Source organism: Chiloscyllium plagiosum, unplaced genomic scaffold (genome assembly GCF_037043375.1).
Source record: "Chiloscyllium plagiosum isolate Xiang-an unplaced genomic scaffold, Cpla_swu_hap1 HiC_scaffold_29, whole genome shotgun sequence".
Lineage (NCBI taxonomy): Eukaryota > Metazoa > Chordata > Chondrichthyes > Orectolobiformes > Hemiscylliidae > Chiloscyllium > Chiloscyllium plagiosum.
Genome location: NW_028270167.1, coordinates 5,920,935 through 5,935,679, shown reverse-complemented (window position 1 = coordinate 5,935,679; position 14,745 = coordinate 5,920,935). Strand labels below are relative to the sequence as shown.

The following is a 14,745-nucleotide window of genomic DNA, read 5'->3' as shown; positions in this document are numbered from 1 at the left end:
AATACACTTTTAGATTTATGCAGAGGATGTGAATGACTCAGTGATGGCTGAGGTATGTGTGTGTGTGAGTGTGTGTGTGTGTGTCCACACTGAAGTGAGTGGCTTGCCTGACCATTTCAGAGAAAATGCGAGAGTCAGCCACACTGCAGTGGGACTGGAGTGACAGGATCATAGATGGTTAACAGGGAGGCCATTTGATCCATTGTGATAGGGCCAACCAGGTGAGTACAGCAAACTTCCATTCCCCAAAAGACATTAGTGAACCAGGTCATGTCTACCCAATAATTATAATTGAATAGTCACCATTACCAGAACTTACTTCTTATTCCAGATTGATATAATGAATTGAATTTAAATTCCCCAGCTGCTCTAGTGAGACTCATCGAAACAGAGAAAATGGGAGCAGGTGTCGGCCATTCAGCCGTTCAAGCCTAGTCCACCACTCCAAGTCAATACCCAGTTCCTGCTTTCTCTCAAAGTCTTATCACCAGATCAGTTTCCAGAGCTCCTGTGTTACTCATTTAGTGAATAAAGTACTCTCAATTCTTAACACAGCATATGACCATGAATCCCTGAAGCCAATAGTCTCTGATCAGGCCACACGAAGTGGTATTAGAGTCTGGGCTGTACTATCTATGAGCCGACCTCTGTCCCCATGCTGCTGTCTGCTGGTTTACATGAGAATTTAATAAAGAATTGCTTTTATGTTTGGTAAACTCATGTTCCATCCTACCCCATGCCCCTGCCAATTGGATACGAGATCAAGCCCAGGTCTGTACAAGGCTAATGTTGGCACTCCATAACAAAATGCAACAAATTCCTGTTGGTTAAAAATGTAAAATAAAAAATAAAACCAGTAAACACAGTGACAGGCCATTCACCATCCAAAAGAGATAAGGCAGGTCAATGTTTCTGATGAAAGGTCACAGACATGAAACGTGAACTGTTTCCCTCTCCACAAACACTGCCAGGCTTGACGAACATTTCCAACATTTTCTACTTTAGTTTCAATTTTAGATGCTGGATTTTTCACTGAATCTGATTGAAAATCTCCAGCCACCTCGAGATCCATGATGTTCTGCACTGCACTAATTGTCGCTTTGTATATTAATGTTTTAAAGGTTTTCAGTGATTAAAAAGAAAAATGATTTTAACAAGTTTGAATACTGCTGTAATTAAAAACAATAAACACCATTTTAAAAGAAAAATTAAATACCTTAAAGTGCATCAAAACCCACTTCTTATTCTTTCTTCTCTTGCAGCTGAGTGCCAACCTATTTCCCATGTCGAGGACAGGGATACTGCTTTCCTGTTACTTACACAATGTCAGTCTAGATTTGTACCCAGTATCCACGAAACGCACGTGAAAAATGGCGATAGCACAGCGACAAAACCTCAGATGGAAAGTAAACTAGAGTTCTCCACTCCGCCACAGCTAGTGGAGAGCCTGCATTTCCCCAGCCTGTTCTCCAACTGCAGCTGAACTTTCCCAGGCCAGAATTCACTCTCCACCTGTTGCTGGTTCATGCCCACGCACAGCAGAAACAGAAATAATAATTTGCGATTAACGGCTTGACGGAAGGACCAGCTCAGGATGGATGGTTGGCAGAGTGTCAGATCCCCGAAGCAGTTATACGTACCCTGTAATCTGTCTCACTTCATTAACCAGATTCCTGTCACGCTGCCTAGCAGGGGCAGTTTTGAATAACATGGCAACATGAGCCAGTTATCCAAAGATCAGATCCGGACCTCATTCAAATCCTAATAATTCTGCAAATGAGGACGTGTTATCTTGTGGACTCTTGCTCAATTGCTCCATTTTCCTGTATCTCAGTTCTACTCTCTGATTGCCAAATATTATTCTACTTGTGTCAACCTGATATAACTAGGGCGGTGCGGTGCCTCAGTGGTTAACACTGCTGCCTCACAGTGCCAGGGACCTGGGTTCGATTTCAGTCTCAGGCCACTGTCTGTGTGGAGTTTGCAGTTTCGCCCGGTGTCTGCGTGGGGTTCCTCTTGGAAGAAACCAGATGTGCCGGTCAGGTGAACTGATCATGCTAAATTGCCCATAGTATTCATGGATATGTAGGTTGGGTGCATTAGTCAGGGGTAAATGTGGGTTAGGGGAATGGGTCTGGGTGGGTTGCTCTTCAGAGGGTCGGTGTGGACTTGGGCCGAAGGGCCTGTTTCCACACTGTAGGGACTCTAATTCTAAATATCAATCAAATTAACTTTCTAGTTATAAGAAGAAAGACTTACATTGAAATAGCTCATTTCCTGACCTCAGGACAAGAGAAAGTACTTCATGGCTAATGAATACACTTTCCGTCACTGTTGGATTGTTGGAAACACAGCAGCATTCCCAGAAACAGCGCAGTCATAAAGACCACTTCACCTGTTACTGTATGATGCTGACTGGGCCAGACCAGATGACTGCCCTAATCTTCTCCAGAGTAATGGTGCGGGGTTTGAATATCACCCGAGAGGACAGATGGAGCCTCAGTTTACCAAACCATCCGGAAGACTGCACTCCCGATAGAACAGCAAACCCGCAGTACTCCCCTGGAGACTTCACTTTGATAATCCCACTGCTTCAGTGAACCCACAACATTCTGAGGTGATGAGGAGAGGGCTACTCACTGACTAGTAACATTCCAATGTACAAGCTTCTTCCTCCTCCCAATGATGAGAGCAGGAAGCCATGACAATCTCTGTCCAGTTGAAATATTCTTAAACAAAGTCGATTTGCTCATTTCCAACCAGAATGGTGCAAGACAGGGAGGAACATGCATGGAATAGGGACACGAGCTGTGGGTGTCACTGATTGCGAGAGACAGCAAACTTCCAGTGTCATGGTCATGGCCCACCATTGACCTGAATACCCCTTTCAATCAATCAAACTGCTATACCCCTTGAAGCATGGAGTGGAGAATACTGGCCCACCCACACCCCATGAGTGGACAAAAAAGTAAACTGCACACTTCAAAAGTTACCTTTGTTTGGCCCAGCTACAGATATTTCTTCATGTGGTTTCCTGCTGCAAACTCTGCAGCTTATAATCATTTTTACAATGTGCAATTTACAATTATTGAAATACCCTGAAGTGATGTTGATAAAGGCACTTGGATAATTCCCATTCGTTCTCCTCCCTCACCCATATTGTTTCCTGAGGTGAGAGGAAACACTGGCCAAGACCCCCAGCTAGACCTTTCCTATCATTTTGATCAAGATTTGATCCGAAACAGCACTGCCCTATCGCGGACAATAACTTGCATTTATGTGACGCTTTCAACTTTGTAAAGCATTCCCAAGCATTTCACAGGAGAGTTAGGAAACAAAACTTGACACGGAGCCACAGGAGAAGATACTAAGGCAGCTTTTAAGGAACACCTCGAATTGAGGAGGGAGAAGTTTGGGGAATTCAAAAGCTGAGAATGTGGATGATGGGGGTGCCAATGGTGGAGTGAGCAAATCTGGTTCAAGGGACCAGAGTGAAGGAGTGACGAGGTCGCAGGAATTAGAGAGTCTGGAGGTGATTACCCAGGTCAGGAAGGGTGAGGCCAAGGAATAGCTTAATATGTTGTACATGATGCCTCACTGAGGAAGCCAATAGTTAAAGGATTGCTTCGCACTGTTTATGGTAAACATGTACAATTTCAGTGATCTGAGGTGTGAATTTAAACACTGGCAGATTTTGATTAAAATAGATTTGTTCTTCAACCCTTGAAAATAAAGACAGAATTAATAAACCAGAATGAAAGGAGGGTGAGAGATTTCAGCCAAGAGATATAAAGGCAAGAAGGATTGTTCCCCTTAGAGCAGAGACATCGTAAATACAAGAGCTTTTGTAAATAATGAGAAACAGTCACATGCTTTGGGATGTCCTACAAAAGTGACAGGCACTAAATAAATGCAAGTCCTTCCCTGAGATTGTCCTTTCAAAAAGCTAACAAAATACTCTCTTGAAGGGGAGGGATTTTGATGTCTTTGGGCTCAGCCCAGTCCTGGGAAACAGAACACATTACACTGTGAACACAAAGTGAAAAAGGAAAGGCTTTGCATTTCTGTAGTGGTCTTCATTACTTCAGGGTCCACCCCAGCCCTGACAAACTGGTTTCCAACCCTATATGAAGTGTAGCAAACTGCTGGAAACACAAGAATCTATGCACAGCAAGATCCCACAAGCAGCAGTGTGCTAAGTGGCCTGAATAATCCAACCCTTCAGTGATATCGATTGAGAAGTAAGTATTAACCCAGGATACAAAATTAAAAATTACAAAACGCCAGGTTATAGTCCAACAGGTTTATTTGGAAGCACTAGCTTTCGGACCTGCCCACAATCACCTGATGGAGGAGCAGTGCTCTGAAAGCTAGTGTTTCAAATAAACCTGTTGGACTATAACCTGGTGTTGTGTGATTTTTAACGTTGCCCACCCCAGTCCAACACCAGCACCTCCACACAGGGTACCAGGGAAAATCTCCTGCTCTTCTGGCTCCTTGGTCTATTTGGGATGAAATGAATATTGCAAATCGAACCTGGAATTGTAGTTAAGGAACCTCAGCATTTGATATGCTATACTGGACAAAACTAATCTGGTCAGCGCTTTATCTCATGTCATAAATTGAAGAATTACATTAATGTTTTACTGAATAAAGTATATTAACATCGTAGGGAAAGAGGAAGGGTCACCGGACCCGAAACATTAACTCTGGCTTCTCTTCACTGATGCTGCCAGACCTGCTGAGCTTTTCCAGCAACTTCTGTTTTTGTTTCAAATATTTCTCAATCTGTAAATAAAGACTGTGCTTTTGAAGATCATTTCCACTTCAGGTGAGGTTGTGAGGTAACATCCACAACGTCAGCAGCTTCAAGATGTGCAGTTTCTCAGATTCCATCAAGTCAGCTAGACTTAAATATTAAACTGCTTTGCTGTAAATGAACGAAGGATGTGACTGAGCAGCTGCTCCCACCTCAGTAATGATTCAATTCATCGCACAGTCAGTTCCTGATCCCAGGTGTGGGATTCGGAAAAGCTCAGCCTGTTGTATATGCTCAGCTCTCTGATGTATAAGGCTGTATATTCCAGCATCTCTGAAAAAAGGTCCTCTTGCATTTATATTGTTCACTCAGACAGGTTTATGGGATCTCATGACATTGTTTTCATTTGTCTATGGAATGTGGATATCTCTTGTTAGACCGGCAATTATTACCGGTCCCTAATTGCCCAGAGGGCAGTGAAAGAATAGTCATAGTCATACAGTCACAGTCACCAGAAAAAGGCCATTTGGCCCATTGTATCTGTGCCAGTCAAAATCAACTACCTAACGAATCTAACCCACTTCCCAGCACTTGGCCAATAGCCTTGGTATTGCAAGTGTACATCTAAACCCTTCTTCAATGTGATGAGGGTTTCCATTTCTATCACCCTCACAGGCACTGGGTTCCAGATTCCCATCACCTTCTGCATTAAAAAATGTTTACTCACTTCCCCTTACTCCCTGGTCCCTCCACCAAGGGAAAACATTGCTTCCTGTCTATGTCTTTTTTTATTATTTAATCTATTTTTCCAAACTAACCTGTTCAGAGATGGTATGACACACTTCTGGAGCAGGTGAGACTTGAATCTTGGCCTTCCTTTCCAAGGGGTGAGACACTACCACTGCACCACAAGAGAGCCCTACCTATGTCACTCATAATTTTACACATCTCAATTCTGTACATCCCTCAGTCTCCTCTGCTACAAGGAAAACAGCCCCAGGCTGTCCAATCTCTTTTCAGAATGAAAGCTCTCCAACTCAAGTAACATCGTGATGGATATATCTCTCCTGTAACATGGATTCCCAAAGTACACATTGTACACTCAGCCAACCACATTGCAGTGGGTCTTGAATCACAGATGGACCAGACCAAGTAAGGATGGTAGATGTACTCCCCTAATGGACATTAGTGAACCCAATGAGTTGTTACGACACCTGCACGGACTCCATGGTCACCATGAGGCCAGCTCTCTGTTCCAGACTTCCATGAATTAAAATTCTGGCATGGTGAGGTTCAAACTCATGCCCCAGAACATTAGCCTGGGGCTCTGGATTACTAGTCAATTGACATTCCCACTGGCTCCCATCAATTGCTGAAAGGGGAAGAGAAAAATCCACCTTGTTGCCCAGGAGAGTATGCAACCTCACAAACACATCACCAAAAATGGATGATTTGCTCATCATCATAGTCTAGTTGGTGGGATCATAAGATTGAAAGACATAGGAGCGGAATTTGTGCCATTCAGCCCATCGAGTCTGCTCTGCCATTCAAGCATGACTAATAAGTTTCTCAACCCCATCCTCCTGCTTTCTCCCTGTAACCTTTGATCTCCTTGACAATCAAGAATCTATCTATCTCTGTCTTAAATATACTCAATGACCTGGCCTCCACAGCTTCTGTGGCAATGAATTCCATAGATTCCCCACTCTCTGGTTGAAGAAGTTTCTCTTTATCGCCGTTCTAAAGGGTCTCCCTTTACTGTAAGACTGTGCCCTTGGGTCCTAGCCTCTACTACCAATGGAAACATCTTCCCAACATCCATTCTGTTAGTTTTCATTCAGTTTCAATTAGGTTCCCCCATTTCCTTCTAAACTCCATTGAGTATAAACCCAGAGACCTCAAAGGTTCCTCATATGTGAACCTTTTCATTCCTGGGACCATTCTCAAGGGCCTCCTCTGAACACACTCCAGGGCCAGTGCATCCTTCCTGAGATATGGGGCCCAAAATTGAGCACAATACTCCAAATGAGACCTGACCAGAGCCTTATAGAGCCTCAGACATACATCCCTGCTTTTATATTCAAGTCCTCTCAAAATAATTGCCATCACTGCAGTTGCCTTCCTAATTACTGACTCAACCTGCAGGTTTACCTAGAGAGAATCCTGGACTAGAACTTGCAAGTCTCTTTGCACTTCAGATTTCTGAATTTTCTTCCCACTTAGAAAATAGTCAATGCTTCTATTCTTCCGACCGAAGTGCATGACTTCACACTTTCCCACATTTTACTCTATCTGCCACTTCTTTGCCCACTCTCTTAACCTGTTGCAGGTTAAGAGAGTGGGCGGCACGGTGGCACAGTGGTTAGCACTGCTGCCTCACAGCGCCAGAGACCCGGGTTCAATTCCCGCCTCAGGCGACTGACTGTGCGGAGTTTGCACATTCTCCCCGTGTCTGCGTGGCTTTCCTGCTGGTGCTCGGTTTCCTCTCACAGTCCAAAAATTTGCAGGTTAGGTGAATTGGCCATGCTAAATTGCCCGTAGTGTTAGGGGCAGGGGTCAATGTAGGGGAATGGGTCTGGGTGGGTTGTGGGTCAGTGTGGACAGGTTGGGCCGAAGGGCCTGTTTCCACACTGTAAGTATTCTAATCTGTCCAAATCCTTCTGCAGCTTCTCTGCCTCCTCAATGCTACCTGTCCCTCTACCTATCGTTGTATTGTCTGCAAACTTAGCCAGAATGCCGTCGGTTCCTTCATCTAGATCGCTAATGTATAAAGTGAAAATTTGTGGTCCCAACACTGAGCCTTGCAGATCATGCTGTGCACACAGTGTAGGCCATATTGCCTATACTACCACAGTGGTTGATCAGAACTACTGTAGGCTGCAACATGTTGCTTAGCACATCCCGTGGTGATGAAAAGTGCTATGTAAATGAAAGTCTTTCTTCTCAAGCATGGCAATTGGTCGCTGACGCAAGATGGGAGAAAGTGAGAACTGCAGATGCTGGAGATCAGAGTCGAGAGTGTGGTGCTGGGAAAGCACAGCAGGTCAGGCAGCACCCGAGGAGCAGGAGAATCGACGTTTTGAGTGTAAGCTCTTCATCAGGAATGAGGCTGAAGTAGGATGCCAACGGAGACCCTGTGCCCATCGAAAACCTCTCCACCGTTCATAGCTTCAACAGGGAAGGGGCAAATCGAAACAAGGAAACAATCCTTCACAAGGCAAAACATTCCATGGGAGGAATCAATGATCTGAGAGATATTATAACAAGGGTAAATCTTCACCAGAAATCAGTCAAGGGCTGGTGAAGCTGGCTGCTGCAAAAAGGGAAAAGTGTTTGCAAAAAGAAAGATTTTACATCCTTCAGCAGAAAATGGAGTTGCAGGTAGCATGCTTTCCTTTATTGGTCAGAGTATTGAGTACAGAAGTTGGGAGGTCATGTTGCAGCTATACAGGACATCGGTTAGGCCACTGTTGGAATATTGCGTGCAATTCTGGTCTCCTTCCTATCGGAAAGATGTTGTGAAACTTGAAAGGGTTCAGAAAAGATTTACAAGGCTGTTGCCAGGGTTGGAGGATTTGAGCTACAGGGAGAGGCTGAACAGGCTGGGGCTGTTTTCCCTGGAGCGTCGGAGGCTGAGGGGTGACCTTATAGTGGTTTATAAAATCATGAGGGGCATGGATAGGGTAAATAGGCAAAGTCTTTTCCTTAGGGTCGGGGAGTCCAGAACTAGAGGGCATAGGTTTAGGGTGAGAGGGGAAAGATATAAGAGACCTAAGGGGCAACTTTTTCACTCAGAGGGTGGTACGTGTATAGAATGAGCTGCCAGAGGAAGTGGTGGAGGCTGGTACAATTGCAACATTTATGAGGCATTTGGATGGGTTTATGAATAGGAAGGGTTTGGAGGGATATGGGCCGGGTGCTGGCAGATGGGACTAGATTGGGTTGGGACAGGTTGAACCGAAGGGTCTGTTTCCATGCTGTACATCTCTATGACTCTAAAAACAGTTAAAACGCTTGAAGATCAGGGCAGCAGTGAGTGTGGCTGGTTTGGAAGTGGCAGCAGAAATTCCACAGGCATGCAAGGAATTTCAGGATGAGCTTGTCCTTTGCTGAATAGTTCCAAGATTTCCAAAGGGTGATGAATGGACTATTGTTGAGTTCTGCACAGATCCATTCCAACAAGTGGGCATCCCTCCCAACTTTGACAGATCACTGACAGAGAAAAGCAAATTCCACCTTTCAGATTTTGTACTGTTTACTATCCTGCGAGTGAATTCAGTAGAAACCTACTCAACACTAAACTGGGTTCCTGAGTGACAATCTCCAATCTTTAACAGCATCTGCAGTTCTTTCGGTTTATTTTTATCAGAAACTGCTGGAAAAGCTCAGCAGGTCCGGTTCCATCTGTGGGGAGAAATCAGCTTTAACCTTTCAGGCTCTCCACAGACACTGCCGGACCCACTGAGCTTTTCCAGCAGTTTCTGTTTTGGTAGCTCCAAGCTTGTCCTATCACATCCGTCTCTTGCTGTGGACTCCTCATTTTCAATGAGAACCCCAGCTAGGGCTCGGTCAACATCACTCTTCACTCTGAGTCTGGAAACTGGGGGTTCATCCCACTCCAGAGATGGTTGGATCTGGGTGCGAAAGGGTTAATGCTGAGGACGCCTCTGAGCACCACCTACAGTGATGACATTAAATGGAACCCATGGCTAGAGCAGCTTTGGATGGTGAAGGCAGGAGACCCAAAATCAGGTGCCCCTTCACAGATCCTGGAACAATGTCTATCATATCAATGCAACCTAGAACTAGCATGGGAACAAGAGTAAGCCATTCAACCCCTCAAGCCTGTTCCGTGTTCAATGAGATTGCACCTCCCGTGCATCTAACCCACAGTCCTTAATAATTTGCTGATCAAAAACCCAACTATCTCAGACTAGTTGCTAACATTGCCACCTTGGGCGATTGTCTGTGTGGAGTTTGCACATTCTCCCCGTGTCTGCGTGGGTTTCCTCCGGGTGCTCTGGTTTCCTCTCACAATCCAAAAAATGTGTGGTTCAGGTGAATTGGCCATGCTAAATTGCCTGTAGTGTTAGGTGCATTAGTCAGGGGTAAATATAGGGTAGGGGAATGGGTCTGGGTGGGTTACTCTTTGGAGGGTCAGTATGGTCTTGTTGGGCTGAAGGGCCTGTTTCCACACTATAGGGAATCTAATCTAATCATGCAGTGACCTATTGTTAGGGGACTGCTGTGTTGCAGTGGTAGCAACCTACCCCTAAGTCAGGAGACTTGCTCAGAAGTCACACCAGATTTATTTGAAATCACAAGCCTTCGGGGGAGCACTTCATCTGACAAAGGAGCAGCACTCCGAAAGCTTGTGATTTCAAATAAATCTGTCAGACTATAACCTGGTGTTAGTGTTCTGACTTTGTCCAACCCCAGTCCAACACTGGCACATCCACATTAACAGACCTGGGTTGAAGTCCCACCTGTTCCGGAGGTGTGTCATGGCATAGCTGAACAGATTGGCTAGAAATATCTAAAAGGAGACAGTGAGGTCTGCAGACAATTGGAGATGAGAGTTGAGAGAGTGCTGCTGGAAAAGCACAGCAGGTCAGGCAGCATCCGAGGAGCAGGAAAAAATCGACATTTCGGGCAGGAATGTCATCAGGAATGATTTGAGAGAGGAGGAGAACTTCTTCAAAGTAGGCTTTCTTGGAAGAGGCTTTTCAGTAAGGTCAAAATCAATTGGGAGACTCTGATTAAGGGCCCATAACGTCAATTTTCCAGCTCCTCAGATGCTGCCTGACCTGCTGTGCTTTTCCAGCACCACACTCTCAACTAAAAATATCGAAACCTGATCGTGTTAACGACTAGAGACTGTTCTACCTCGACCATTATGTGTTGTTTTCTTCTCCCACACCGGACAAAGCAGGTCCCGTAGGTGTCCTGCTCTTTATAGACAACAGTGGCAGCATCCTTCATGAGGAGTGCAGTGAGCTGACAAACCCAGGCAAGGGAGATCACAGTCCGATATCCACACTGATACTCCCAGTGAGACACTGGGCCCGATCCCATATCCACACTGATACTCCCTGTGAGACACTGGGCCCGATCCCATATCCTCACTGATACTCCCAGTGAGACACTGGGCCCAGTCCCATATCCTCACTGATACTCCCAGTGAGACACTGGGCCCAGTCCGATATCCACACTGATACTCCCAGTGAGACACTGGGCCCGATCCCATATCCACACTGATACTCCCTGTGAGACACTGGGCCCGATCCCATATCCTCACTGATACTCCCAGTGAGACACTGGGCCCAGTCCCATATCCTCACTGATACTCCCAGTGAGACACTGGGCCCGATCCCATATCCACACTGATACTCCCAGTGAGACACTGGGCCCGATCCCATATCCACACTGATACTCCCAGTGAGACACTGGGCCCGATCCCATATCCGCACTGATACTCCCAGTGAGACACTGGGCCCAGTCCCATATCCTCACTGATACTCCCAGTGAGACACTGGGCCCAGTCCCATATCCTCACTGATACTCCCAGTGCCACACTGGGCCCAGTCCCATATCCACACTGATACTCCCAGTGAGACACTGGGCCCAGTCCCATATCCTCACTGATACTCCCAGTGCCACACTGGGCCCGATCCCATATCCACACTGATACTCCCAGTGAGACACTGGGCCCGATCCCATATCCACACTGATACTCCCAGTGAGACACTGGGCCCAATCCGATATCCACACTGTCACTCCCAGTGCCACACTGGGCCCAGTCCCATATCCACACTGAAACTCCCAGTACAACACTGGGCCCAGTCCCATATCCACACTGATGCTCCCAGTGCCACACCGGGCCCAGTCCGATATCCACACTGATACTCCCAGTGCCACACTGGGCCCAGTCCGATATCCACACTGATACTCCCAGTGCCACACTGTCTCAGTCCGATATCCACACTGATACTCCCAGTGCCACACTGGGCCCAGTCCGATATCCACACTGATACTCCCAGTGCCACACTGGGCCCAGTCCGATATCCACACTGATACTCCCAGCGAGACACTGGGCCCAGTTCCATATCCACACTGACACTCCCAGTGCCACACTGGGCCCGTTTCAACTGAGACCTTAAAGTGAAACCCCATCTGCCCTCCCAGGGGTGCATCAATCATGGTTATAAAGCAGGCTTATGAGGAGGTAGTGGGTGAGAGGATGAGCTAGTGAAGGCTGCTGTACAAATGTAATTGCACACCACCATCTGAAGATGGAAAGGGGAGGTTTCCCCAGCATCTCAACATTTAATTAACATGCATTTCTTTACACAAACAGTTTGATCATGTATTTTCGTGCTGATTAAAAGAGCTTCCTGAGTGCAAAACTAGCTGACATGTTGTTCACAGTACGACTTCAATGTCTTAACAACAACATTGCCAACTTGCATTTATGTGGTGCCTTTAATCAAATCTGTGCAGCTTCACAGGAGTAGTAACAAAGAAAATGTTTTGTAAGTCACATTAGGGGAGGAAATTAAAAGCTTTCTCAAAGAATTACATGTTAAGGAACATGTTAAAGGAGGAAAAAGTGAGGCAGAGGCCTTTAAGGAGTGTATTCCAGAGACTAGACTCCAAGCAGCTGAAGACACAGGAAAGCATGTTGGCTCAGTGGTTAGCACTGCTATCTCACAGCGCCTGGGACCTGGGTTTGATTCCAGCCTCGGGCGTGGAGTTTCTCCCCATGTCTGCGTGGTTTCCTCTGAGTGCTCTGGTTTCCTCCCACAGTGCAAAGATGTGTAGGCTAGGTGGGTTAGCCATGGGGAATGCAGGGTTACAGGTGGGGAGGGGGGGATACGCTTCAGCGGGTCAGTATGGATTGATGGGCCAAATGGCCTTCTTCCACACTGTCCGAATTCTATGACATGGCTGCCAGTGTAGAGTGATTAAAAACTGAGCTATGCAAGAGCTCAGGATTGGAGAAGCACAGTGATACTCAAAGGACTGTAGGCCCAGAAGTGGTTACAGAGATAGTGAGGGGAGACACAAAGAAGGGATTTAAATATATCAATGTCAATTTTAAAATCAAGGCATATTAGATCAGGAGTCAACACAGGTCAGTGGGCACAGGTGGGATAAGGATGGTACAGGTTACAGATTTTCAGATGAGTTCAGATTTATAGAGGGTCAAAATTGAGAAATACGGAAGGGTGGGTATCTTGTAGATAAAAGGGGATATCTAGTTGGAAGCTCCCATCAGGATTAAACAGGAGCAGGATCATCCAGACAAATCTGTAACAAGCACTGACAATGCTGGAGAAACTCAGCAGCTCTGCAATCTGTGGACAGAACGGGAATTCTGAAGAACAGTCATACCAGAATCAAAACATTAACACTGCTTTTCCCTCTCCACAGTTTCTCCAGCACTTTCCGTGTTTGGAACAGGATAAGGAAGTTTAGCCTCAGATAGAGGGACAGACTTGATAGTGAGTGAGTGGAGTTTGTAATGGAGACTATAGACGTGGCTTTGATCTTATTGATATTTTGTTGGAGGGAATTTCTGTTGATCCTGTTCTGGATGAGGCGACCTTGAGAGAGGTAGTGAGCCAGGGCTGTCTGTCATTGTGTTTATCCTGAGTGTTTTTGAACATGGTGTCATGGAGGAGTAGCACAAGATTTAGATAAAAGAAAAGGGCTTTGGGTTGATTCCTGCGCTGGTAATAGCGGCAGGAATGGAAGGAGAAACCAGTGTGATCGCCTGTAATGATGGGAATGGAATTAAGTCTGAGCTGTCTCACTCCACTAGATATTTAGCCACCAGATGGATTTTTATAACAATCTGAAGACTTCACAAACACCTTTTATTTTTATTCCCAGTCCTTGTAGAAAAAGAAACTGAAATAACATTCTCCAAGTGCCACAGTGAGGTGTGTATCTTTGAATTAGTAATTCAGGAACATCGCCACCGCACTCTGTACCCATCAATTACAGCAAGTTCAATGTTATTAAATCAGCAAGAGCTGTGGTACTGGAGATTTTTTCACACTTCAAGTGGATACATGAGGAACATTTCGCAAACCCAATATTTCACTTCACAATGGCAACACTGTAAAATCCTACTGTGAATTCACAGAACCTGTTCCATAGAATTTGCAGAGACAGAGAAACATTCATTATTGTGCTCTATATCGGGCTTTTCTAGCTGCACAATCAGCGAAAATTCAGTCTTTACCTTAAATCGCACTCTCTTTGCCACCTTCCTGTTGTCTAAGAGCAGCACGGCTGGGAGTTGCTGGGCTGAACTGCTTGAATCGAATGTCTCATCGATCTCAGGACTGGAGACGTCCAGCAACCCCTGACTTGGTTGTGTCTTCTCCTTCATACTTCTCGTGGCCCTCAGTCCTGGGAATAAGTCAGGAGTGCTCCTGAAGCACCGATAACCATACCGACTGCCATAGGAAAACGTGTCTGGAGTCAAAATAAAGCTGCCCTGAGGCAACGTTCTCTCCTCCTGCTCCTTCCTTTCTCTCTCAGTCGGAGATTTGAGTTCTGTTGCAACAGTCAGGAACAGCGTGAGCTTGTCAGGACGAAAAGACACAAGGATAAAACATTCGGAACTCTCTCCGTGAGCTGACAAGGGCTACAGTCCTTCCCTCCCGAGGCAGCCTGTACGAGGTAACAGTGCGATGCAAAAGGAAATCTTCCTCCTGCCTTTATGCTGTGATGTGACAGGAGCCAACACACAGAGATTCCAAGATCCCACCTACACTCCCCCGTAAACTAAACACACGGCTTCCTGACTGAAAGGAGGGACAAAGTTACAAACATCCAACCTCCCCCCCCAACCCCCACCCTCCACGCCCCCACCCCACAACAAAAGATAAGGAAAAGGCAGATCGGGAAAGCAGGGAGCTGGGAATACATTCACTTGAATGATTCCCTTTGCTTCTCTGCTCCCTGACCCTTGC

The 14,745-nt window shown here is 45.9% G+C and overlaps 1 protein-coding gene across 20 annotated transcripts in view; it reads right to left on the bottom strand.

Moving 5' to 3' along the window:
* Positions 1–14,486, bottom strand: part of LOC122540584 (pleckstrin homology-like domain family B member 1) — a 413,532-nt gene extending 399,046 nt beyond the window's left edge. For 4 of the 20 annotated variants that reach the window (XM_043676463.2, XM_043676465.2, XM_087976326.1 and 1 more), the window contains exon 1: positions 14,010–14,483. In XM_043676463.2, coding sequence (XP_043532398.2) covers positions 14,010–14,159 — 150 coding nt within the window. In that variant the 5' untranslated portion in view covers positions 14,160–14,483. Of the gene's footprint in view, positions 1–1,216; positions 1,373–14,009 lie in introns of those variants that run through there. The other 16 variants (XM_043676479.2, XM_043676478.2, XM_087976332.1 and 13 more) reach the window with 9 other exon arrangements.
* Positions 14,487–14,745: the final 259 nt, after the last annotated feature.